This window comes from Triplophysa rosa, linkage group LG15 (assembly GCF_024868665.1).
Source record: "Triplophysa rosa linkage group LG15, Trosa_1v2, whole genome shotgun sequence".
NCBI classification, from domain to species: Eukaryota; Metazoa; Chordata; class Actinopteri; order Cypriniformes; family Nemacheilidae; genus Triplophysa; species Triplophysa rosa.
In genome coordinates, this window is record NC_079904.1 from 9,929,815 (window position 1) to 9,957,489 (window position 27,675).

General features: G+C 39.4%; 2 protein-coding genes across 3 annotated transcripts; one reads left to right on the top strand and one right to left on the bottom strand.

Annotated features, from left to right (window-relative positions):
* Positions 1–427: 427 nt before the first annotated feature.
* On the top strand, positions 428–7,069 carry srsf5b (serine and arginine rich splicing factor 5b). Its single transcript, XM_057352376.1, has 8 exons — positions 428–541; positions 786–914; positions 1,588–1,658; positions 1,829–1,990; positions 2,506–2,575; positions 3,969–4,042; positions 5,767–5,874; positions 5,958–7,069. Exons 2-8 carry the CDS (start codon positions 789–791, stop codon positions 6,214–6,216), a joined length of 870 nt encoding a protein of 289 aa, XP_057208359.1. The 5' UTR covers positions 428–541; positions 786–788; the 3' UTR covers positions 6,217–7,069.
* Positions 6,446–12,186, bottom strand: slc10a1 (solute carrier family 10 member 1). Of its 2 annotated transcripts, none has more exons than XM_057352375.1 (6): positions 11,163–12,186; positions 10,552–10,958; positions 9,282–9,486; positions 9,014–9,192; positions 8,727–8,926; positions 6,446–8,482 (listed from the first exon to the last, which is right to left on the bottom strand). In XM_057352375.1, exons 2-6 carry the CDS (start codon positions 10,926–10,928, stop codon positions 8,415–8,417), a joined length of 1,029 nt encoding a protein of 342 aa, XP_057208358.1. In that variant the 5' UTR covers positions 10,929–10,958; positions 11,163–12,186; the 3' UTR covers positions 6,446–8,414. The 2 variants fall into 2 exon arrangements, with proteins under 2 accessions (XP_057208358.1, XP_057208357.1); XM_057352374.1 differs by having other exon boundaries at positions 10,552–10,963; positions 11,163–12,185.
* Between the last annotated feature and the right edge of the window lie 15,489 nt (positions 12,187–27,675).

Here is a 27,675-nt window from a genome sequence, read left to right on the forward strand (position 1 = left end):
GGGTTTTTGGTTTTATTTGTAGCAAAACCACAGTAACCACAAATTGCGTATGGTCTCAGCACAATAACCGTGATATTTGTAGTAAAATGAGTAATACAATCGGTAATCAATCTGACAAAAAAAACACTTTTACTATAATAAAACCAAGGTTAATATTCTTAGAGCGTACACAGTATGAACGTATATATTTTAATAGCATGATAAAAATGTACATAAAGACCTCATTTAAATTAAATAAGTAAAAATAAAATAAATGGCAACGCTCACAAGACACAAAATTTAAAAATGTGTTAAAATTGCATTTTGCCACGTGAAACCTTAAATTTGACTTTTAATCATTGTCAAAATTAATTGCATTAACTATATTATCTACATACTCGTATTATAATTTTTTTTAAACTTAAACGATGTGCCTATCAAAATCTGAGAGCTGATCTCAGATCAGCGCTCAACCCCCGCTCTTATTCTGAATGACTCCATTTTGAGCGAGGCTGTTGTTTGCGTAGACGTGAAATCTTCACCAGAGAAACATTATACAGAGGTTTGTTTGTATCTATCTATATATCTATTTATAGGTGTGAAACAGTTCGTTTATAAACCGGAAATGTGTTTTTATAATATCTTGTGAAAACGGTCGTACGTTTCGTGTAGCCATTGTCAATGTAATTCGCTCTCCCTGGATGTGTTTCGTAAGGGCCTCTGTTGCTTACTGATGCAGAAATGCGTTGGCTGTTGCGAATTGACAGTTATTTTAAATCCTGATAGTTTAACGTTTGTTTTTCAAGACGATGAGCGGTTGTCGTATTTTCATCGGTCGGTTAAACCCCTCCGCTCGAGAGAAGGACGTCGAGCGTTTCTTCAAGGGTTACGGAAAAATCAGAGACATTGACCTGAAACGAGGCTTTGGTTTTGTGGTAAGTTTAAACATTTATTTTTTTTAAATAATTTGATGATCATTTGTAAGTTAACTATTGGCTGTGTGTATCCCTACCCTCGATAACTAAGCTTTGTTCGACTTCATGAGGCGCTGCGCAAACCGATCCACCTATGTCATCAAAGAACCGCGAGAGCGAGTCGAAAAACCAGTTATCGCGGTACTTGGTGTCTATCGATGATCGGTTGCGCAGCGGCGAATAAATGTCTAGTAGTAAGCTGCCTACCTATACAGCTTGTTCGGCCATCTGTGTACATATAGAGCTTGTTTATCGACGTCACGCCACGTTGAATGTTGCGCCATCTTGGGAGGATGGCTGCTAGTGCGTTCAATGCAGTGTTTTGTTTTTCTTGTTTGATTAGGAAATATAACTATGCTAGGTCGGTCTTGCTGTGTTAAAAACTGTAATAGCATTACGCGGAGTCGTTCAGGAAAGCCCATGGTTCTTTCACTTTCGATTTCTCCATATATCAAGCAATACAAGTAACGGTACATTTCAAAACATTAATAGTAGTGGAGTATTATCCTCCCAAGATGGCGGCGTGACGTCAGCTTCACATTCTCCTTTACGCATGTCTATACAAAAATCATATCTAGATGGGTTGTTTTCTGAATTTAAGACACAACCACATTTTAATATTGTCTTTTTAAAGGAATTTGACGATCCGAGAGACGCCGAAGATGCTGTCTATGACCTTGATGGAAAAGAGCTCTGCAATGAGAGGTAGGCTATGTTTAATCATTGTATATTTTTGTTATCATAGTACAGATATTTGTTTGGTGCACTGGCATGGGATTCAAAATACTCATGCAGCATAACTTGATAAGTGTAAACGGGTAACTAGTAGTTACGCATCAAACACGTGTATCAGGGATCTGTTGTTTTGTTTGCAGGGTGACCATTGAACATGCCCGTGTCCGTCTACGTGGGGGGCGGGGTCGTGGTGGTAGTAGTAGTGGTGGTGGTGGTGGTGGTGGTGGTGGAGGAGGAGGAGGAGGAGGAGGAGGAGGACGTTTCCCTGGCCGGTACAGTCGTGGCTCTCAGGACAGCCGAAGGTAGGTCTCGATCTTTGTTCAGTACACTTTCCTACTCTTTTTAAAATTGCATGCAAACGTTGAATCACATGTGCCCTGAGTAAATATTAAACAAACCGTGTTTGTGTAAATAGGATTGTATAACTAAACTTTACTACAGCTAGAGTGTCAAAGCAAAAATGTAATAAAAAGTAATATTTGTTGTGAGCTGCTTGAACTTGGACACATATTGTGCTTACTAGCACTATGAATACAAGCGTGGATAATTTGAGTTTTGTAAATATACATTTTATTGAGAAAATTTCAACAATACCATGTATTTGTTACTAATTCTATATAAAGTTACTTTGCAACAATGCAAAACTGTGAAAATCACTATATACATTTGAATTGACTGTGTAAAGGAGCAGGTAAGGCAAAAAACTGTTGAGATATAATCAGTATGTGCTTTTATCTTTTTATATATATGAAAATATAAATATATCTTACCAAAAACGTAAAAAAACTAGTTTCCTCTAAATTCTGTCACCCATCAGGAATCCTCCCCCAATGCGCACTGAGAACCGTCTCATCGTGGAGAATTTGTCCTCTCGAGTCAGCTGGCAGGTGAGTAATGTTTCGCAATTTCTTTTCATATTTGGTGAGACAGTAAGCTATTTTCCCAAGCATGGCGAATGCCAAAAACAAGAGGATTTCTTCATTGATAATCTAGTTATGTAAATTTGTTATTATGCCAAAACTAGCTTTAAATGTAAACCAATGACAAAAAGGCACACCAAGCATCATTCTGAAATTATTTGCAAGTTTAAGGTAAAATATATTTTTTGCAAATGAACTAGAGAAGAGGAAAGACTACGGTTGAGTCACTTTGCCTCTGTTTTAACCAATTGTTCACCCCTCTATTTGCCAGCCTGACTGTTGTGTCGTATGGAAGAGCTCGCTAATGGTGGAGTTAAGCCCTACAGGGTCCCTCTCTCTGGTTAAGCCACTCCCCCTGTGTCCCACGCCTAGTTGACCTCCGCTGATCGCATGAAAGCTCTCCTCTCGCTCTAGGAGCGACGGCGGCCGCTACAAAGCCCGATTTGTGACGGTGCCGAGCCAAAAGAGAGAGAGAGAGGCAGAGAGTGAATGAGAGAGAACGAAACTGAGAGAGGGACAGAGACAGAAAGAGAAAGAGAGTGAAAGAGAGCGAATCTCGATCAATCGAGGGGTTCGATAATTTGAGAGGCTTCAATCGGTATACTCGCCCACCCTGCTCTCTGGTGGTTCCACACACGTGGCCGAGGATAAAATCTCCAGGTTATGGCCTCAGACCGATGGGTACGTTCCCAGGTATTAGTCTAATCTCTTCCTCCCTGTTCACTCTCAGTGCCCTTGAGGGGGGGCACGAATAGAGTATGGAGAGAAGCTCCGCCACACATATTCTGTTTTCACTTGTTGTCACTGTGGTAAGAATGCATCTCTCTAATGTGAACACATTTAAATGTACAATTTACTGGAAGTGGGGCTCTTTACAAGCTGTTCCACGTATTTTGTCTGCTAGATCTGTGCTCTAAGGGGATCCAAGAATGTCAAAGCTTCACAAGGTGCCCTGTTCCCCACTGCGATTTGCTACCACATTAGCACACTTGGCCGATGACACAAAGGGAGTCTTTGTTAAGCGTTTTTCAGAATCCAGATCTAAAGAATCTTTTGTCACTGTTTCAAAACATCTTAAATAAGGCAACATTTTCAAAGCTTTTTCAGCCTCCTGATTTTTTTGTTACCAAACGTAGATATCTTATCAGTTCAAATTGATCAGTGTGGCCAAGTTGTTAGGTTAACCTTCAATGTAACGTTTAATATTCTGATATACACAAGGACCGGGCCTGAAACGTGAGCTGAGAGGTTCTCGGACCCCAACTTTTACAGTCAATTTAAGACTTGATTTTTATAGCACGTGCAAAAACAATGATCAACGTTACCGAGTTAAATCAAAGTTCTGCTGTGCTGTGTGTAGGATTTGAAGGATTTCATGAGACAGGCCGGGGAAGTTACTTTTGCAGATGCCCATCGCCCAAAGCTCAATGAGGGGTAAGCCAGTGGATTTCTGACATTTAGACAATTTGTTTAAGCCTTTATTTTTTATATTCTCCAGTCAGTTATGCATGTAACTCTATTACACTCATTTGCTACTGTTTAAAGGAATAGTTCACTCCAAAATAAAAATTACCCCATATTTTATTTCCTCTCATGCCATCTGGTTTAAATGCCTTTCTTTCTTCAGTCGAACACAATTACAGTTATATTAAACAATATCCTGGGGCCAGTTTCATAAACTTAGCCGCTAAGTTAAGACTGTGTCTTAACTGACTAGTCTCACTGACTAGCAACTAGTTAGGACTAATACGTCTTACTTGTCAGATTAGACCATTCTACCTTTTTATGTCACTGATTCATAGAAGTTATGACCAATCTTGAAGAAAAAAATATAAATGACTAACTGGAAAGACTAGTCTAAGCATTTTATGCAACTGGTCACTGGTTCTTTTTATCTTATTGTGATGTCATCAAATGGGGGCTGAGGTTGAAATTTTAAGAACCACATCCATTCATATATTATAAAAATCATGTACACAACTTTATAGGGTTAAAAATGTCTTCTGAAATGAAAAAATTCAATTGGGAAAACACGCAACATGAAGAAACACGTATATGATAAGTCACGACAACAAATTAGTTTCAATGTAGTGGCATATTTGAACATACCATGCAGGGCTGTCTGCTAATTTTAGGTCACACACACATACATATAGGTATGGGACACAACGATTGCTTAATAAGTTTAAAATATTTAACATTTTCTCTCACAAACATATTGTTTCACTTCAGAAGACATCTAGATGGCATGGGGTTGATCAGGTTCATTCAACTATAGTCTTTTACATTACATTTTACTTTTTGTGTTAAAGGTGCTTGTATGTTGATTAATCACTTACTTGTGTTTTTATATAACTTAGTTTGAGATCAAACAAAATTGGCAGACACCCAGAACTGGGTCAGATCCCTGTTGAGAACCTGTGGTTTAAATAGCTTAAAGAGGGGTCATATGGCACGAATACGTGTTTTTCTGTGTCTTTGGTGCGTTATAAGTTGCCCATGCATGTATTATACAAAAATTAAAGTGTCGGATCAAAAGATGCATTCTATCTAGAAGCGAATGCTCACTCAGACATACCTGAAAAAGACCTACCACACCCCCACAAATCTACGTCAGTTCGTGGTATGATTTGACAAAGACCGCCCAAATGTGTATGCAAGTAATGTTCCAATTATGGTAAGAGACGTTACATTTCCGCCGCACGCTTGCAGTATTTGACCAATCACTGCGCACTGGTTAACTGACCAATCATAGCACACCTCGCTTTTCAGAGCGATGAGCTTTGTAAAAAATCCACGTGTTTCAGAGAGGCGGGGCAAATATGAGATACAAACATGCACGGTATGTGGAAAATACAGCGTTTTTGAACCTTAAATCGTGTACACACAATGCATTAAATCTAAAACAAACGATAATATTCGTTTTAGCCGTGTCATATGACCCCTTTAAATAGAAACATCAACACAGAATAAAAAAGTTTCAACATATTATGTAACATATAAATGTATAATTTCTATCTTAAGTTAATTATTTTATTCGTTATGTCATAAGAAATGACTAAAACGCATAAAGCATGAATTCATATGTCATTGATTGATGCGTTGAATCAGGTTCTAGGCTGTGTAATGTTTTTTAATAAATTTATCTTACTCTTTAGTGTGGTCGAGTTTGCTTCCCATAGTGATCTAAAAAATGCTCTGGAGAAGTTATCTGGGAAGGAGATCAACGGCAGGAAAATCAAGCTTGTTGAGGCAACCAAGAAGAAGTATGTAACTTGTTATTGTGATCGACACTTAAACCATAAATGTTAACATTTTTTGACTTGAATGTGCTTTTCTCATCCTGCAGATCCAGGAGTCGCTCCCGTTCAAACAGCTCATCCCGCTCTCGTTCTCGTGGACGCTCCCCATCGCGATCCCGTAGTCGCTCCCGATCACACAGTCCCAAATCACGTAATCGCTCCAGAAGTCGCTCCCGATCCCCCAGCACTTCTCCTGTGCGGCCCAAAGAAGTCAAGGGTGGATCACGTGCCGAATCTGCATCGCCACCCACTCCGGTGCCGCGGCCACCACCGTCTCGTTCCCCTTCCACCGACAGTCGACATTAGGCGGTGATGTGCTTTGAGCTTAGAGATATGTTAGATTAAGCTCTGCGAGAGATTGGAAAAGGTTATTGCAGCCATATTGTCCGATCTATGGTCCATTTAAGTCCTAAAGGTTGAGGGTCAGCCTCTCTCCATGATAGAATTAGGTGGAAGTTCACAAAACAGGCTCTGTTGAAAATTTTAAGGCATTTGACAGATGGTGTTTGTCACCACTCTAAAATGTACAGCTGTCTTGTTTTTTCTTTTCTTTTCTCTAAAAGTTGTGTTTAAATGGTTGAAATGGGTTGTTTGTTATTTTTCATTACTGAGTGAGGTCCTTTAAATTGTCTAAACATATTTATGGGTAAGCTGGTAAATGTGGTTTTGGATTGTTTCAAGTAAGCTTGGCTGAAATTTATGTTGTTTATTTGGGGATTTTGGAATAAATAAAAGTGTGTTTCTGAACATTGTTAACATCAAACTTCATGGCCCAAAATGTCAATTTCTGGTGACAGAAGAGCTACTAGGTTGAGCACATTCATGTATTTACATTTAGTGTACATTTAGTCATTTTTTACAACTGTTACCATGCAAACACAAAGTGATGACAGCCATTTCCAGTACATTGACTGGCACTTAACATCTTTGTCATTTTACAGTTTATGCCATTCAGGTTAGCTAAGTGCATGTTCAGAAGCATTCATTTGTTTTTCTTTCACTTTTGTTATCCTACCCGAGAATTGTTTGTAACATGAATGCACAAGATATAATCTCACTTATCAACTGTTGCTGCATGAGTACACATTTTGATATTTGTGAAAACTCTTGTATCATAAACAACCCTTTTCATATATTCTGATTGAATATGCACAATTAAATGTTGAATTTAGATGCGAGTAAATTTTCTGCACCACACGTTTCGTGAATAAGATTATAATATGCTGTGGTTTAAGCCATCACATGCTGAAATTGCTCTCATTTCATTTTATGTGGAATTTTGAATCAACATCCAGTTGTGTCTACACGTTTAAATGCATGTAAAGTGATGTTCATATTACCTGAAAATAATTTTTGTTAATGAATTTGTCACAGTTATTAAAAAAAGTTCTGTCATCATTTACTCATTTTAAATCTATAAATTTCTTCTGCTGAACACAAAAGGTATTTTGAAGAATGTTGGTACCTGAATAACGGCGGTACCCACTCACTTACATTGGTTTTGTGTCCATACAATAGAAGTCAATGGGTACCGCCAGTGTTCGGTTACCAACATTCTTCAAAATATCTTCTTTTGTGCTCTGCAGAAATGACAAGAGGATAAGTAAATGATGACAGAATTATTATTTTTGGATGAACTATCCCTTTAGCGGGTGTCACTTCATTCCATCTGAATGGCAATTATTTAAATGGTAATGAATTAATTATTTCAACCGTTACCATGCTAGATTTGAATCTATTTTATAACATTAAAATCATTCAAAAATAAAAAACGAGTTAGCCTCCCTAAACTGATGATGTTTTCACCAACTTGAACTAGGGCTTATTTGAATATTATACAACTTTTTGTGATATTTCTCTGATGTGACCTTTGCATAAACCCGTAGGCATCTAGTTTCATTGTAATGTTTTATCATTAATATTCTAAGCATTATGATGAAGCAGGTTACTAAAACCTGATTACGCCACTCCTAAAAATACAATGAATCATGGTTGATTGATTAAAGTGTCAGGTGTGTGTACATCTGGAATGAGATGCAATAAAGGTTGACTTTTGTCGCAAGTTTAATATTTGGTTTCACAAAACCATGACCATTCAAACGGTTTGATTCCAGTGTATTTTAGTTATGTTATCACCAAAAACAAATCTGTAACATTTTAATCATGCAACATTATAAGCACACAATTGTACACAGTAAAATCGCCAGTGTTAAAAAGGTCAAATTAACACCTTATTAGGCACCTTAACCCTACTTGTTCCCTGGGCACTGCAGTGATAGCTGCCCACTGCTCCGGGTGTACGTGTGTTCACTACTCTCTGGATAGGTTAAATGCAGAGGTCACATTTCGGGTATGCGTCACCATATCTGACTAATAGGTCACTTCACTATTAACAATAAAATGACCCCTACACATTTCTAAAGCATATAGCTGTAAAATACTTCTTGTTTTGATCATATTTGTTCTGAAATTCATCAAATCTTTTCAATTTAATGATAATGACCCTATGTGATCATATGAGCTGCATTAGTTTCTTCAGCTGCTCCTTTTACTGCTTTGTACATTTCGGTTTCTGTGTAGAAATGAGAAAGAAAAAAAATTACACATTTTAGAAATTTTACGTATTATACTTATGTGGCATTTAAAAAGAACAGCCAATCATGTGAATTGTAAATGTTATTGATATCCGGTAAGATAAATCACACATGGTAGATCAACTGATAAACTGATACAAATAAAATATAAAATGACCATATTATCATATAATTCATCATATCACGATAGATAAAACAATAATGTTCATGGAGTCCATTTACCTTGGTCAGATGGTCTCAGCATCTGGTGGCATCTGAACAGGACTACCAAGAAAAGCGCCTCGACTACCTGGAACACAATGTACACGACGGGAAAGAGATACAGCTGACCAATGACCTCGGCAGGGAAGGCCACCTTTAAGATTGTGGTACACAGCTGGATGTTCTGACAACCTGTCTCGATAGCAATAGTCCGTCTGCAACTGTGGGCAAAGCAGACATATTAAAAATGTGTCTAATGTCAGTTTTGTATTTGATTTTATAACAGCGTGGCAGAAAACAATACATACGATGCGTTCATCTTGAACAGAGTCGAGAGGATGTACCCACATATGTATCCGATCATTGGCATCAGTGCAGCTGTGGCTAAAAGTGGAGGAGCTGTCACCCGAAAAACTCTGTTTCCATCAATCACACCAGCCACAACACCAATGACAACAAATAAGATCAGCATGACAGAAATCCCAACCTAGAAACATAAAACAGGACCATGCTTAAAGATGCAGAACAGACGTTTATATGTGACACTATCTATGTTCAAAGTCTTGGATTTTCCACCTTGGTTATAATTTTTGAATATTTGGGAAAGTGGTAGTTTATCAGTATGCCAACACCGCAAGGCACCAGGATTAAAATCATAGATATAATGATGCTAGTGTAAGGAACAGCTCTTTCCAGATTGGAGAAACCCTGGCAGTACAGGTAGATCATGAGGGGCATCAAACCCAAGCCCATAACGGTGGAACAGGTTGTCATCACAATACTGAGAAAGAGGAACAATGCGAATTTGTTAGATGTCATGGTAAGAAATGTCAGCATTTAAAAGAATTGGCTTTTGGTTTTGCAAACAAAATCACACATCTGAGATAGAGGTGATCTTAATCTAACATGTAGTGTTTTGCATATAATCACATAATGCTGTTGCTTGTTTTTTGTGTTTGTGTCCCTGTGCAATATGAGCACGAAACTTTCTAAATTTGTGCTTTTCAATATTTGGTCCACTTCCACAGCCCAATAAACCATTTTCAAATGTCCATTAATTAATATTATGGTTTGGTTTCATGCATTATTTCATGAAGTTGTCAGTAGGATCCCATTCATTCAAACAGACAACCGGGTCATGCCTATAAGGTGTTGACAAGGCTTGAGTCTGATGGTCTCTGGTTGCTGAACTTTGGTAGTTAATAGGTGTTAAAGATTATTTGATATATCAGTTAATAAAAAGGTAGCAAATGTTTCTCATTAAATTGCTCAAAACGTTTTTGGTCTTTGCTCCCTGCAGGTTTTGCCTATGGGATGGGTGGTTTTGTTTGCAATTAAATGTTTGCTGATTAAATTGCTAAAAAAAGGTTTTTGGTGTTTGCTCCCTGCAGGTTTTGCCTATGGGATGGGTGGTTTTGTTTGCAATTATGTTTGATTACTTATTGCAGTACTTTGAATTTGTTTTTCACAGTTTAAAAATTCCAAAGTTTCAGGAGCACTCATCGAAAAAGACCAAACAGCACATTCAATGATAAATTCTTACCAGTGTTTGTATTGAAAGTATCAAGGTTTTCAACCAATTCAAGAATCCTGCTTCATAAACTCATTTGATTTCCTCATAAGGATAAAAAATATTTATTTCAGTGTTACTTAAATCATACAGGACATGACATGTTAAGATCAACATGTTAATAATTAGCATTATTGATTTTCAATGCGTAAGAATTGATTCATGTTCTGTTCTTGTCCCCTTTTACTCGTTATTCTTCAAGTAGAGTCAGAGAATGTCACAATATAAACACAATATAAAAGTAATTATTTTACTATTTCTAGTTTCAAGAATTACCTGAGATTTATGTCTCCCTGGAGCGCAAGAGCAAAGAAGTTTGATAGGTTTCCCCCTGGGCAGCATCCACAAATTAACACGGTGATGCTTTCTAAAGGACCTAATTGTAACAGTTTTGCCAAACAGAAAGCTGTTAGGGGCATTATTCCATACTGAGCCACGGCTGCAATCGCCACCCCTTTGGGTTTGATGAGATATTTCTTGATTTTGGACACCTCCATTGTGCAACCAAGAGACATCATGGCGATGAAGGTCACAACGATTAAGCTCAAACTGATGACATGATTCATCTTTTCAACAAATGCATTGTCGTATCGGCTGGTGGTGTTGTCAAAAACTGTTAAGTTGTATTCAGTGGTTGTGTTGATCGAGAACATTTTTACATGAGGATTTGTTTCAAAATTGTCCTAAACTGTAAGACAGAAAAAGATTAGCTATAAATAACCATAAAGATTACTTTAAAGTCAGTAATAAACTACAAAGTATATAAACAATAAAACATAAACACATGTTTTTTTTACAATATGTCATTAAAAATACCATAAAAATGTAACATTTTAAGCATATTAAAGTAATATAAGTTTCTTCATTGTCATGAATATCAAACTTACCTGAAGCTGTTAGTGAATGGCGTGGGATATTCTCTGAAGGCAAGAATGCTTATGAGAGCAAGTGAGAGAAAATAGTGGTTTTCTATGTGTACTGCAGTTGCGGGACACTTTTTATCTTGTTTGTTTCCCCTTAACCCTTTATGATCCAAGCCAGTGCTAGCTATTTTACTACTTCACTTTGATCATGTGGAATCACTTTACATACAAATATTCACATACCTGCTTTTAGCTGATGTGTAGATTGCACTACACACAACGTAGTGTTGATGAGAGATTAAAAAATATATTTTACTTAAAAATAATTGTCTAGTCCAAAGGTTTCTGGCACACTTTGAAAAACGTTCCCACTTTGTGAATGTATTTTTCTAACTGAGCTGATTAGGACTGTTTTCCCTGTATCAAATACATCCAAAATGCAAAATTTGCAATAAGTCTACAAAAACAAGGTTAAAAAGTCCCTATTTAAGCTTTCCAGAAGCATCATGTTCTCGGAATGTGTCTTTAAAACAAACACATCTTTGTTTGAGTGCAAGACCTCCAATGGTTTAACAAGCTCAAATGCGAATCTGTATACCGTTTGATAAGCAATTCATCGACCAGTGCAGTCAGCATTGTTTTGTTAAATCACTGCACACATGGCAGTTTGACTCAGAGTTTTGCATTTTTGCAAGATTGTTGGTCTTTGCTACGGAGCCTTTCTGGTCACCCCTCGGAGAAAAAAAACCAAGACCCGCAAATCCGTGTCCACAGTTTTGTAATTCGTTCCTTCAGTTTACAAAACCGTGCTCTCGGATTAATAAACTGTTTAATAAACGAGTTTACAATCCGTGCTCTCGGTTTTGTAAACCGTCGCCTCAGTTTTTGAAATCTGTACCCACAAATTCATAATCTGTGCCCACGCTTTCGCAATCCGTTCGCACAGTTTTGCAAGCCTACTCGCGGAATTGAAGCCTCTGTCTGTCAACAGAACAAGCTCCTTCCTACAGGAACATTAACGAATATTGTATACTGTTTTATATATAAATTGTCCTAATGTGTTTACACACGAGCGTGTCGCATATAAAGCATGCGTTCATTGACGCGTTTCACTGGCATAAAGTTGGTTTGACATTAAACATTCGCTATTCGTGAATTTAGGGACCGTCTCTAAAGTTATATACACATTATAATACATGTTTCCAACTTCAATGGCATTTAAAGGGAATGACTTATACCCACAAGACTAACTGTACAGTGTTCATGTGTGTGTCAGATATAATGCACACCTTTTAGATTGTTTATATTTATTATAATACAGCACTGTGGCAGCAGTGGAGTTATTCAGGTTCCTGGGCACCACCATCTCTCAGAACCTGAACTGGGACAATCACATTGGCTCCATTGCTAAAAAAAGCCCAGCAAAGGTTGTACTTCTTACATCAGCTGAAGAAGTTCAACCTACCACAAACTCTGTTAAAACAGTTTTACTCAGCTGTCATTGAGTCTGTCCTCTGCACATCCATCACTGTCTGGTTTGGCTCAGCCACAAAGTCAGACATCAGAAGACTACAGAGGACGGTTCGGACTGCTGAGAAGATCATTGGTGCTCCCCTGCCCACCCTCCAAGAACTCTATACATCCAGAGTGAGGAAAAGGGCTCAGAAAATCACCCTGGACCTCTCACATCCAAGCCATCATCTCTTCACAATGCTGCCGTCTTGTCGGGGCACTCACTTAATCCTTGGTGTTTCGAGTCAGATCCGTGGGCGTGGCTTGTTGGTTTTGACTAAATCTTTGGTGTTTCAAGTCTTACGAAACCTTTACCCTAACCCACACCCTAACCCTAACCCTAACCTTACTCTAACCATCTAAACTACCTATGATTGTTAAAATCGACGAAAAAACACGTTTGGGTGATCACGTCTGACTCGAAACACCAAGGATTTAGTGAGTGCCGTCTGGTCGGCGCTACAGATCACTGAGCACCAAAACAACCAGACACAAAAACAGCTTCTTCCCTCAGGCCATCTACCTCTTGAACAGTTAAATGTTTTTACACACCGTGCAATTAATAACTCTGTGCAATAATAATTAAGTGCAATATTAATTATATTCTCCAGATAAATCTATTTTTATACAACTTTTTCTGTAAATTATATTTCATTCATTCTGCTGTATATAGCACATACCTTGTACTACAATAGTCTATTCTTATTTTTTACTTGTACATATTTACATACATACATAGCTTTACTCTCTATATCTTTATCTTATGTTTATTGTATTGTATTTCTTAATTTTGTATACCCATAGGCCCTTATTTAAATCACTGTGTACTGTATTCTATTGTGTTATGGTCTCTGTGTAAGGTTGTTGCTGTTTCTGTGTTCTGGATGCTCCTGTCACCAAAGCAAATTCCTTGTATGTGCAAACATACTTGGCAATAAAGCTCTTTCTGATTCTGATAAACCGTTAAATCAAATGCAAATATTCCTATGGGTTTCACTGCTGTATGGGCTCATATAAAAATATACAAATTTTAAAGCTCAATAGCATTTAAAGGGAATGACATCCCTGACTAACTAAAAGTGTTCATGTGTGTGTTAGATAGAATGCACACCTTTTATATTATTGATATGTATTCAAATAAACTTTCAAATCACATGCAAACATTCCTATGTGTATAATGGTCTCATACACAAATATACCATTATTTAAAGCTCAATAGCAATTCGTATAGGAATATGTGCATATTATTTGATGGTTTATTGTAATACTCAATAATCTAAAAGTTGTGCATAATAGCTGACACACACACGAACACTGTACAGTTAGTTTTGTGGCTATAAATCATTCCCTTTAAATGCTTTTGAAGTTGGAAAAGGGTATTTTAATGTGTACTTTAGAGATGGTCCCTAAATTCACGAACGTTTAATGTCAAACCAACTTTATGCCAGTGATTGTGAACTTTATGCCAACTTTATGAGCACGGATTGTAAACTCGTGGGTACAGTTTATTAATCCGAGAGCACGGTTTTGTAAACTGTGGGAACGAATTACAAAACTGTGGCCACGGATTTGCGGGTCTTGGTTTTTTTCTCCGAGGGGTGACCAGACGGGTCCGCACTTTGTATGCCAACCACATCCTCCTCGATGCAACGAGTGCACAACACTGCAGCAACATTCATAAAGTTCAAATTTAGTCAAATATTTATAACCTTATTCCAAAAATCACAAAACCCTGTTTTTAAAAGCACAAAATAGCACAGCACAGGTAAAAGAGTTATTTCAGAAGACGACATAGGCCAATATACTGTGGCATCATGAGAGGGTGTGTGTTAGAGGGAAAATACATTCCCCTAAAATGGCTGGAACAAGGGGCCTTCTGGGAAAGAACTACAACTCCCAGGTCGCCACATCGAAAGCTGGGAGGCAAGATGGCCGCCTGTTAAGAACTACAAAGCCCAGACTGCTAAAAGGAGAGGACAGTTGCAACTAACGAGAGACAGGGGGTGCTTCTCAATATGCCTCCTCGTTCGCTCCTCCGTCCTCCATCCTATGACCCGGAAACTGATCGAGCTCAGCCATCTTTAAGGACGTCTCAATTCTCTAATTGCACTGTGAGGAGGCGAGGATCGAGGAGAGAGGAGGCTTTCTGAGGAGTCATGAGCGAGGATACACGTGTTTCCTTTGCGGTAGTGTTTTATCCACTAAACCTGATGCGCGCATTATTCTCCTCCCCCTGCACATCGTTACATCTTTAGATCATATTCAAACATGCATAAATGTGATAATTACGCTTTTTTGTAAATGTATCCCTATAGACAGTATAGTCAATATTCATAAAGTTAATATATTAATATAATTAATATTTATGTATAACATATATTTGATAAACCTTATATACATTTCTGACCACTTTTAAGCATGTTTTTAACTTATTTTATTGTAGTGGAGATTATGAAATCTGCCTAAAGTATGTATTTAACTTTTTATTTTTTATATTTTCAATGTGCAATGTGTACAGTCATCATTAATTGACGACGCTTTGAAGTGACGCTAAAGGGAGCGAGGATATGCCATTTCACTTCTTTTAATTCCTCGGTCCTTGCTTCTTTTCTTTGTTCCGTTCCCTCGCATCCTGAAGGGGTGGAGCTAAGACGCGAGGAAAGGAAAGGAGGATGCACAAATAAGAATTGATATGCACCCATTGTTTGGTGTGAAAGAAGAGCAGTCGTGTGGCAGTAGAGAACTTTAAGTTGACCTTTTTTGATGCTGAAGAGACTTAAGTTGTAATTCAAGGACCTTTTATGTTGATCATTAACCGAACCTGCTTACTGGAGAAACTCTCACGTTGTATTTTTCTGAAGAACGACACCAATAAACGATCCTCGGGCTCTCATAGTGCCACAATACATATATACAGTATATATATACACTCACCTAAAGGATTATTAGGAACACCATACTAATACGGTGTTTGACCCCCTTTCGCCTTCAGAACTGCCTTAATTCTACGTGGCATTGATTCAACAAGGTGCTGAAAGCATTCTTTAGAAATGTTGGCCCATATTGATAGGATAGCATCTTGCAGTTGATGGAGATTTGTGGGATGCACATCCAGGGCACGAAGCTCCCGTTCCACCACATCCCAAAGATGTTCTATCGGGTTGAGATCTGGTGACTGTGGGGGCCATTCTAGTACAGTGAACTCATTGTCATGTTCAAGAAACCAATTTGAAATGATTCGAGCTTTGTGACATGGTGCATTATCCTGCTGGAAGTAGCCATTAGAGGATGGGTACATGGTGGTCATAAAGGGATGGACATGGTCAGAAACAATGCTCAGGTAGGCCGTGGCATTTAAACGATGCCCAATTGGCACTAAGGGGCCTAAAGTGTGCCAAGAAAACATCCCCCACACCATTACACCACCACCACCAGCCTGCACAGTGGTAACAAGGCATGATGGATCCATGTTCTCATTCTGTTTACGCCAAATTCTGACTCTACCATTTGAATGTCTCAACAGAAATCGAGACTCATCAGACCAGGCAACATTTTTCCAGTCTTCAACTGTCCAATTTTGGTGAGCTCGTGCAAATTGTAGCCTCTTTTTCCTATTTGTAGTGGAGATGAGTGGTACCCGGTGGGGTCTTCTGCTGTTGTAGCCCATCTGCCTCAAGGTTGTGCGTGTTGTGGCTTCACAAATGCTTTGCTGCATACCTCGGTTGTAACGAGTGGTTATTTCAGTCAAAGTTGCTCTTCTATCAGCTTGAATCAGTCGGCCCATTCTCCTCTGACCTCTAGCATCAACAAGGCATTTTCGCCCACAGGACTGCCGCATACTGGATGTTTTTCCCTTTTCACACCATTCTTTGTAAACCCTAGAAATGGTTGTGCGTGAAAATCCCAGTAACTGAGCAGATTGTGAAATACTCAGACCGGCCCGTCTGGCACCAACAACCATGCCACGCTCAAAATTGCTTAAATCACCTTTCTTTCCCATTCTGACATTCAGTTTGGAGTTCAGGAGATTGTCTTGACCAGGACCACACCCCTAAATGCATTGAAGCAACTGCCATGTGATTGGTTGATTAGATAATTGCATTAATGAGAAATTGAACAGGTGTTCCTAATAATCCTTTAGGTGAGTGTATATACACTAGTCATGATCTGTCAGATTAACTGGCACCTTAGAGAGGTAAACAACCTGATTACAACACTTCCGTTGTGTAAAACACAGCAAATAAAGGTGTTAAATTGAACTATTCTTTATTAGCCAATTTATTTTAGTTATTCCTATATCAGTTTATGTCATCATAATGACAGCACAATCGTGTCTTTTTATTGACGTCAGGCTCACTCCTTAAAGGTATAATATGGCAACCTTTGTCAAATGCCGGTCTGTAGAATCGCGTCCGGTGTAGACAGGGTGTAAGACAAGGCTTTATGCTCCAATTTATTGTAAATACTTAACTCTTGAATCAGCATAGTAAATAAATCACAGCCTATTTGCGCAGCATTTTGTGGATTAACAACTTGAAGATCACTATGCATATAAATTGTCCCAAGCGTAGAACTGCTGCCTTCTTCCCATAGTGCATCCAGCTCCCATCTCTTCTCCAGTTAAACAATGTGTAACCGGGCCCAGTAACAGGCCAAAATAACCGACTATGCCTCCGGGGTCAATCACCCACAGACATAAATTAGAAACTCTTAATAGGACACACTAGGGTTGTCACTGTACCATAAACATGCCTTTTATACTATACCATGCTGAAGTATCTCGATACCAAGTAGTACCACGATGCTGTGCCATGTTCATAATTCAAATCTATACAAAAAATCACAAGACTAAGGCCCAATCCCAATTCTACCCCTTACCCCTACACAACTCAATTTGTTTCAATTCTCCTTTTGGTTGGAGGGGTATGGGGAAGGGGAAGGGCCAGATAGCCCTTCAAACAAAGATTTTTCGGGACCTCACTTAATTTCCAACATGGCTGCTCACTCGAGCAAAGCTAATTTTTGCCATTAATAAAGATTTTTATGACAATTTTTTTATTTTTGGGTAGGCGAAGGGGTAGAAAATAGAATTGGGATTGGGCCTTAGATGAAACATTTTGTATTTACTATAGTAAACTGTATTATACTTTGCACTAGAATATTTTGTCGTATTAACTGTAGTAATTGGATAAATTGTAGCAAATACTGTAGTATACTTAAATATTTACTATGGTAAGACTCAAAAACACTAGTGTCTATGAGTTTTAGTAGTTTACTGTAAATACTAAAGTACACTAGATCATTTTTCACGTGGGAACTAATTCAAATGTGGGACAAATTTAACTTGATACAGCAGTCTTTATAAAGGGAAATATTAGGCTTACTTTAAATGAAGAACTAAGATGGCCAGTAGGTGGTGTCAATTTTCCGCTAAGTTAGTGAATCATTTAACCAATTCGTTCAAAACGCTAATTTGAATCATTATCTCGTCTGAGTCATTCAAAACACACATTCATTTAGGAGATAAACACCGTAAAAAGGCAGATGTAAGTGTTCAAATGAATATTAATGCGCATATGCAACATTACCTATGGTACTACCATTTCAAAAACAGAGAGGCATCGCTGGTATTTTAAAGCTTCAGCATCACGATGCTACCGTAGCACCGGTACACCGTGCAACCCTAGGACACACAGGTTCGACAGCTTGGTGTTGGAAATGACAACAGAGGCGTGACCTTCAAGTTCATAGTTTTATTTACCAACCTTATAACAATGACAATTAAGATCAGTATGAAATATATCTTTAATTCAGAGACACTTTGTTAAAAGACACTTCAGAGGGAACTTCATAATAAAAGCATTTAAAACTCGTACAGATCAAGCGTAGTTAAATGACACGTAAATCCCGGGAGGAACCAGACCTGGGAGGAGGAGAAATGAAAGCGCAGATCACTAGGTCTCACGCCAGTATGTGCGCACACACCACTACAAAATAGATCAGTGCAGTCAACCATTCACTTCACACTAACCACGCTACAAATAACCCATGCAGTGAAGACCACCTCACGCCACCACACAATGAGGATAGGATAAGATCCCCGCAGACAAACAGACTTCCTCAGGCTGGTCCCTGCAACGAGATCAAGAGAATGAAATAGAGGAGACATACGCTAGAGAGAGATAAACGACGGTTCAGATGTATAAAGTTACAAATGATGATTATGTGTTTGATAATATACTGTATTGCATAAATGTGTTCATGCAAAGCATATTTTATATTTTCCTTGAGAAGAATAAATGAACATTTATCTGATTATTTTGCATTTGCTAATAAACTATTGTCATGTCATTGTCATGAGGTTATATGTGGGTAGAGAGATTTTGACCCTTTCGGCCTTATATACTTTCTCTCCGGTCCGCGTTTTTGTTCCCGCCCTTTCGTTCCTCATTAGCTTCTCTTCAGTGTTTAATCCCCGACACCTGGTCCTTGTTTATCCCTCGTTTGTATCTCCCTTTATAATGCTCGTGTGTCTTCTGTCCTGGGCTCAGTCATTGCGCTTGTTGGAGTGCTACCTTGTGTATCATCGTGTCCCGTACCCTGAGTGTGATTCCTGTTTTCCTGTTCCTGTTCTTGAAGTTCTTGTCAGTCTAGTAAGTGTTTAGTTTAGTTTATGTCTAGTGTGTTTATACCAGTTTATTGTTAGTTAGTCTACGTCCTGTTATTATTCTTGTTGAGTTGTTATACCCCATTGTGGGTCTTTGTTTTTGCGTTTTTTGTAATAAATATTCTTGTTGTTACCCCTGAACGCTGCCTACAATTGGGTTCTTCCACATCTATCGTGTCAACTATATTGCATAAAAAGGTTAATGCAAAGCATATTTTCCTTGGAAAGAATACCCCCACCAACCTAATCCAAATTCCCTACATTAGCCCCTAATGTTTTTGGCTCAGCCCCTGATGGTTTTATATCCTAGATACGCCCCTGATGATAGATGCAGATATCTGTCTGTTATAGACAGATGTACAAACAATATCCACTTTTAGTTTATAGACAGAATAATATTGAGTTATTTGTGTTGAAACAGAAATTTCTAGCAAGTGTTACAACTAATACTCTGTCTGTTACAATGAACCCCACGCATGGGGTAAGTTGTAACGTTTGCACTTCTGTCACTTTTGCTGTAATTGTACAAGAACAGTAGTTTCTAGAAATTATGTTTTATTAACAAAGTTCGGGAGGAGCACGTGCAGATAACTAACCCGGCTGGCTTGCTATGACCAATCTCACAATCAGATAATTAACCCAGCTGGCTTCCTATAACTAATCTCACCAATCATCTTTTAACCCGGGAGAAAACCTCCTACAAATAGACAAGACGCCTTACCCTCATTCTCCCTACATTTTTTTTGTCGGTACAGGGCAGACGTATGTTATAACGACCGTAAGCTTACTGGAGAATAGTAAATAAAAATGGCGCTTCCAAGAGTGACTACTGGTTAACTACAACCTGTCTGTATCATGTATTCAGCGTGCGTACGTTTTCTACATAGCGTCTAGCGTGCCTTTCCAACTCACGTCTTGTTCAAAATAACTCACACAGTCGTTACATCTAAGTAAATGTTAACAGCAGAATGTATCAGTAGCCTATTTCTGACCAGTGCTTTAAGTGCAAGATCTCATTCGTCTCTTGTCTCCACAACCCGATCACAACTGCATCTCGTTTATTACCCCAGACATAAATATTATGTTATGTTATGTAAACTGTGTTTGACACATACAGACGCGCTCAGCAATTTGAAGATATACCAGCATTCTATTGCATACTTGAGAACGTTTTGGGTGACGATGACATGCTCACTCTCTGCGTCTCTCTGCTCACGCATACAGTCAGGTACTATGCACACGCTGGTTGCACTCCACCTGCAAAGCTTAGGTATCACCTACACAAGAATTACAGCATCAGTAATTACAGCTCCTGCAGGTGACTAACTTTATGCAACACTACCGCAGTAGTGTCACTCCTGCAGGAGCCTTTTCTATACTCTGCACTGCCGCAGTAGTGGCCCTCTCATCAAGAGCCTTACCTTCCTTCCTAAACTGCTGCAGCAGCGCTTGCTCCAACTGAGCCCAGTCCTCTTTCTCCGAGGCCGCTGCAGCTTCTCCTAACTTCGCTCCCCCAGGAGCCTTCTTCTTTACTCAGCACTGCCCCAGTAGAGTCGCTCCCGCAGGAGCCTTTTCTATACTCCACACTGCCGCAGTAGTGCCCCGCTCCTCGAGAACCTTTCTATCCATATTCCACTGCCGCTGCAGTACCTGCTCCCCCAGGAGCCCAACCCTCTCCTCAGAGGCAGAACAGTATCTCTCACCCACTCGCTCCCACGGAGCCTTATCTGTACTCAGCACTACCGCAGTAGTGTCGCTCCCGCAGGAGCCTTTTCTATACTCCGCACTGCCACAGTAGTGCCCCGCTCCACAAGAGCCTTACCTTCCTTCCTAAACTGCCGCAGCAGCGCTCGCTCCCCCAGGAGCCCAGTCCTCCGCTGCAGCTTCTCCTACCTTCGCTCCTTCAGGAGCCTTCTTCTTTACTCATCACTACCACAGTAGTGTCGCTCCCGCAGGAGCCTTTTCTATACTCCACACTACCGCAGTAGTGCCCCGCTCCACAAGAGCCTTACCTTCCTTCCTAAACTGCCGCAGTAGTGCTCACTCCCAAGGAGCCCAGTTCTCCGCTGCAGCTTCTCCTACCTTCGCTCCTTCAGGAGCCTTCTTCTTTACTCAGCACTACTGCAGTAGTGTCGCTCCCACTGGAGCCTTTTCTACACTCCACATCTTCCTTCCTCACTGCCACAGCAGTGCTCGCTTATGTCTCACAGACTAGCAAAGGGCTATCAACCTCAAGCCAGCCTCTTTTGGGGATTTGCTGTCCCACGCCAATTGCATCTTTTTGGGGGGATTGACCTGAGTCCGGGCACACACCGGCCCCGGGGCCCTCTCCCCAGACAAGGGGTGAACGCTCTGAGTTCGGCGGAACCACCGAGCTCGGAGCCCTTTACACGGGACAGCACACCAAATAAGCATAATATCCGTCCCCTATCTGTAGTTATTATATGCGAGGCAAACTCGTGAAACAAACTTAAAGTGTTCATTTGTAGCCATGATGTGTGTATGTTGCTTGTGTAAAAATCTGATTAATCAAGCTTGAAACAGAATTTTCAAGCAAGTGTTACAACTAATGCTCTGTCTGTTACCATGAACCCCACGCATGGGGTAAGTTGTAACATGTGCACTTCTGTCACTTTTGCTGTAACTGTACAAGAACAAACAAAGAAAAACAAACTTTTAAGTGTTCATTTGTAGCCATGATGTGTATGTTGCTTGTGTAAAAATCTGATCAATCAAGCTTAAATATTTTATGAGTGATTGCTACATCCAAAAAGCGTTACATTGTACCCCGCTCTCCCCTACGGGTGAAACAATTACATAGTCACCAAAAGCCTCAATTATAGCTGTCCGTTTGCGCCAATTTCTATGCGTTTCGGCAGTCGGTTTGGGACCAGATACAGTAGCGAATCAGAGAATAAATACATTGACGTGTCCTTTTGCTATTCGTTTTTGTATTATTAATTGACAACATAACTCCCATAATTATTTGTTATTTACAATATATTAATAATTTAGTTTTGCATGTTTACAGAAAGAATATGCACGCAGCTGCGTCACAGACAGTTATAAAACATTTCAAATCTTCAAAGTAAAATCGACACTAATAATCGCACTCGCAATTACAATATCAAGGTGAATAATCGACAATTATGATTTTTGTCATAATTGTGCAGGCCTAATGCCAAGGCTCTTCAACCAACAAAAAAAAATCTATCAGCAAGCAATCCACGGCATTTATGATGAAATTTTGGACAGCTCCTTCCTACGAATCGCTTTGAGATCATCAATATTTGTAGATTGTCCAGACTGAATTGCCCTCTTTAGGTTTTGATACAACATATCCTTCAGGAGAAAGAGGACCCACAGCAGGAACACAGTATTGGTATGAGGTAAATTCAACATATGGTTTGATGTTTTCTCTGGAGTTTTAATCAGCCATAATCGCCTACGGTTTGCAGAATTAGTTTTGTGTTTTTGATTATGTTTTGATAATCGTTTTTTTATATTTTTATTTATTTTTCATATTAATTTTAGTTAGATCTATAGCTATTTTGTTAAATGCTTTTGTCATTTTACTATTTGTTTACTTTTATAATAATATAATATAACATGGTTCATTGGCTTGTAATCATAGAAAGGAAGAAAAAGAAAATCATAGACAAACCACTTTAAGAAACTGCTTTATTATGATTTGCTAAACAATCGGTGTTCTTGTGTCGATTTTCAAAAAATGCTTTATATATTACATATTTTACCTGTGTTTTTATACCGTCATCTCGATTCTCAGAAAACAGGCTGTTGAATTCCTGGTTCTATGAAGTCCCTCCTTCCGAAATGCTCTGATTGGTCAAGCTGAGCCAATCTGTCACGAGACAGAGGACCCAAGTGCAGACAGCGGGTAAGGGGTTAACAAAACAGATTTTAATAATAATTAAAAAATACAAAACAAAGACCCACGTGGGGGAACATAACAAAACATAGCAACACGGACAGGGACTAACTAGACTAGAAATAATAACATTTGACATGACCACTGTAAACTAAACTAACTACACAACAAGAACTCACCACAAAGACAAACACGACGCAACAGAACAATGATCCAGCACAGGACAGAAAACACAGGGACCTTATAAAGGGGACAAATCAAGAGGAAGCAGGTGCGGGGCTTGAACTAATTAACAAACAATAACGAGGAGACGAAAGGGCGGGAACAGAGACGCCACACCGGAGAGTGGAAGACCAACAGGGACAAAACGTCACTCTTCACATAAAACAAGAGGTTCTATCATGGTTCTGCCACTAGGTCAAGAGAAGCAAGACAAGGTGGGGCAGAACCATGACACAATCTTTTTGTGAATTTGATGTGGGCGGCAACTGGCAGCCAGTGAACTGAAATCAGGAGGGGTGTTACATGGGTTCTTTTAGGCTGATTTAAAACTAGATGTGCAGCTGCATTCTGGATCATTTGCAAGGGCTTGACTGCATTGGTTGGATGGCCGGCCAGTAGAGAATTGCAGTAGTCTAGTCTTGATATGACCACTTGGACTAGCTGTTGAGAGGCATGCTCCGACAGGAACTGCCTTATTTTCCTGATGTTGTAGAGCACATACCTGCAAGTTCGAGTGGTTGCTGCAATGTGAGAGGTGAATTTCAGCTGGTCGTCGAGCATCATCCCCAGGTTCCTCGCAGACTTGGTGAGTGTTATAGTTGAGGATCCGTGCTGAATGTAAGGTAAGGTGGTGTTCAATTGATGGGTGGGCCGGTATAACCAGGAGTTCTGTCTTGGAGAGGTTGAGTTGTAGTTGATGCTCTTTCATCAGAGAAGAGATGTCCAGAAGGCAGGCAAAGACACAGGCGGAGATGGTGGTCATCTGGCTGAAAAGAGAAATAAAGCTGTGTATCATTTGCTTAAAAATGGTATGAGAACCCATGTGCCTTAAAGGTGCAGTGAACTAGCACCACAATTTTAACCCAAGCTTTTGTTATATAAGAGGGAATCGTATTCAAGCGAACATCCTGTAAGTGTCAGACCTGAAAACGCTCTTGTTACTGAAATAACAACTGTTATTGACACGAGGCTCAGCGAACGGCAGGTCCTGGAATGCACCTATGTTATGACCTCTAGAGGTAAGTCGTAACAGAAAATAAAATAAAAAAAGTTCTGTTGACACAGAGAGTTTTTGCCAAATAAATAATTGTATTTATACAGGGAATCTCTTCAGGGGCAGACAAGGCCAAAACAATAAACAAAATGATCTTCTTTTAGAACCTAAATAACCCTTTTTAAGAATGAAAGTAAGAAAACAAAATTACAAATCAACTTAACTATCTCCCTTAATCATAAACAAAGTGAAAAAGGCATATAAACAAAATGGCGTCTGACCCCCTACCTCTCTTAAGTTTGGCAATGATATGTACAATAATTTAAGCAATAAATATTTACAAAGTTAAAGAGTGTATACACAACAATCTTAAAATCCAAATCATAAAGCTCTTATACGAAAGATCCTGGATTTAAGTTACTATAATAAAACACTCTAAAGCTTTAACGCTAATAACTCTCTGGGACAAACGGGTGTAAACAAGTTGTGTTGTACGTATGAACAATCTCACAAATCCGATTTTTACAACCCAAAGTGAATCACGAAAGTAACTATAGAAACAAGAAGCTCGAAGACACTAGACACTATAGCACAATGGCACCAAGGCAATGGACGAATGTTTGGGGCAGTCCTTATATCCGTAGTAGGTGCTTTCATGATCACCAACTGGTTAAAGGAGACCACACCCACCTGGAACACAATAATATATCTCACGAGAAAAGAGAGAGAGAGAGCAAAAATACAAACAAACAATTTCAGATCGATAGACTTTCTCAAGGTCATAACAACCTATCTATGACAGGTTGAACACCGCCTCCACAGAAGAATATCAACGCCTACTTCTCGAGCCCTGGAACCCACTGGTTCGCGCATGACAGTACTGAACACAAGCTGCACGGAACCAGATAGAGCGAGTGTAAGCATCATGCTGTTAAAGATCGCAAAATATTGTGCAGTGCCTGGTTGTGGAAGAACACAGTCGCTGCATTACCTTCCTTCGGATTCCGACAGCCGGCCTCAAAACCAGGGTAGAAAATAGCCTATTACTTATTGATTTTGATGTATTCTAATGTAAAAAACATGCGAACGTCATAAGTATACATTGGACAATAGTATAAAACAATAAAAACGGCCAGTTCTCTGCACCTTTAATATATGGACCCAGGGAGGTGGCATATATAGAAAAGAGGAGAGGAGCAAGAAACTGATCCTGAGGAACTCCAGTTGTCAGCTGGTGAGATCTGGATGTCTTGCCTCTCCAGGATACCTTAAAAAGATCTGCCTGTGAGATAAGAGTCAAACCAGTTAAGTGCTGTTCCAGAGATGCCCAGTTTGGAGAGAGTGGACAACAGGATCTGGTGGTTCACAGTGTCAAATGCAGCAGAGAGATCAAGCAGAATAAGGACAGATGACAAGGATTTAGCCCTTGCCTACCGTAGGTTTTTGCCAACAGACAGGAGAGCGGTCTCCATAGAATGTCCTTTCTCGAAGCCGGATTGTTGATTGTCCAGAAGGTCCTGCTGTGAAAGATAGGCAGAGAGTTGGTTAAATACTACCCTTTCGGGGGCCTTGGAAAGGAAAGGCAGGAGTGAGATTGGTCTGTAGTTACTGACCACTGAGGGGTCAAGTGTTGGTTTCTTGAGAAAAGGTGTTACCAGGGCTTGTTTAAATGAGGTGGGGACAGTACCAGTGGTGATGGAGGTGTTTATAATGTGTGCGACTTGATGCAGTAAAGACAAAGAGATAGACTGTAGGAGGTGGGAGGGATTGGTAGTATGTAGTAGGCCAGGTGAAAAGGAGAATTTTGGAACATCAGTCTCAGAAAGGGGAGAGAAAGAAGGGAGGTGAGTATGGCAAGAGGTAAGAGAGAGATCAGGGATGCGTTGAGCAGAGAATTGCCTGCTGATGGTCTCCACTTTATCAGTGAAGAAGTTTGCAAAGTCATTTGCAAGTCATTTGGCTTTGCCGAGCCAAAGAGAGAGAGAGAGAGAGAGGCAGAGAGTGAATGAGAGAGAATGAAACTGAGAGAGAGACAGAGACAGAAAGAGAGAGACAGAGAGAGAGAGAGAGAGAGAGAGAGAGAGAGAGAGAGAGAGAGAGAGAGAGAGAATCTCGATCAATCGAGGGGTTCGATAATTTGAGAGGCTTCAATCGGTATACTCGCCCACCCTGCTCCCTGGTGGTTCCACACCACTTTACAATTGTTCCACATATTTTGTCTGCTAGATCTGTGCTCTAAGGGGATCCAAGAATGTCAAAGCTTCACAAGGTGCCCTGTTCCCCACTGCGATTTGCTACCACATTAGCACACTTGGCCGATGACACAAAGGGAGTCTTTGTTAAGCGTTTTTCAGAATCCAGATCTAAATCACAAAGAGCTTTATCAGAATCACAAAGAGCTTTATTGCCAAGTATATTTGCACATACAAGGAATTTGCTTTGGTGACAGGAGCATCCAGAACACAGAAACAGCAACAACAGTACACAGAGACCATAACACAATAGAATACAGTACACAATGATTTAAATAAGGGCCTATGGGTATAAACAATTAAAAAATACAATACAATAAACATAAGATAAAGATATAGAGAGTAAAGCTATGTATGTATGTAAGTAAATGTAAGTAAAAAATAAGAATAGACTATTGTAGTACAAGGTATGTGCTACATACAGCAGAATGAATGAAATATAATTTACAGAAAAAGTTGTATAAAAAATAGATAGTGTATCTGGAGAATATAATTAATATTGCACTTAATTATTATTGCACAGAGTTATTAATTGCACGGTGTGTAAAAACATTTAACTGGTAGATGGCCTGAGCGAAGAAGCTGTTTTTGTGTCTGGTTGTTTTGGTGCTCAGTGCTCTTTAGTGCCGACCAGACAGCAGCATTGTGAAGAGCTGATGGCTTGGATGTGAGAGGTCCAGGGTGATTTTTGATTTTTTTTAAAGAATCTTTTGTCACTGTTTCAAAACATCTTAAAATAAGGCAACATTTTTAAAGCTTTTTCGGCCTCCAGATTTTTTTGTTACCAAACGTAGATGTCTACAAAATATCAGTGTGGCCAAGTTGTTAGGTTAACCTTCAATGTAACGTTTAATATTCTGATATACACAAGGACCGGGCCTGAAACGTGAGCTGAGAGGTTCTCGGACCCCAACTTTTACAGTCAATTTAAGACTTGATTTTTATAGCACGTGCAAAAACAATGATCAACGTTACCGAGTTAAATCAAAGTTCTGCTGTGC

Excerpts from the sequence above, each read along its gene's own strand:
- srsf5b (XM_057352376.1), top strand. The coding sequence starts at position 789 with ATGAGCGGTTGTCGTATTTTCATCGGTCGGTTAAACCCCTCCGCTCGA. Across the intron at positions 1,991-2,505 it reads GGCTCTCAGGACAGCCGAAG|GAATCCTCCCCCAATGCGCA; the intron begins GTAGGTCTCGAT and ends GTCACCCATCAG. Across the intron at positions 4,043-5,766 it reads CGCCCAAAGCTCAATGAGGG|TGTGGTCGAGTTTGCTTCCC; the intron begins GTAAGCCAGTGG and ends CTTACTCTTTAG.
- slc10a1 (XM_057352375.1), bottom strand. The coding sequence starts at position 10,928 with ATGTTCTCGATCAACACAACCACTGAATACAACTTAACAGTTTTTGAC. Across the intron at positions 9,487-10,551 it reads CAGGGAGACATAAATCTCAG|TATTGTGATGACAACCTGTT; the intron begins GTAATTCTTGAA and ends CCTCTTTCTCAG. Across the intron at positions 8,927-9,013 it reads CTGTTCAAGATGAACGCATC|TTGCAGACGGACTATTGCTA; the intron begins GTATGTATTGTT and ends CTTTGCCCACAG.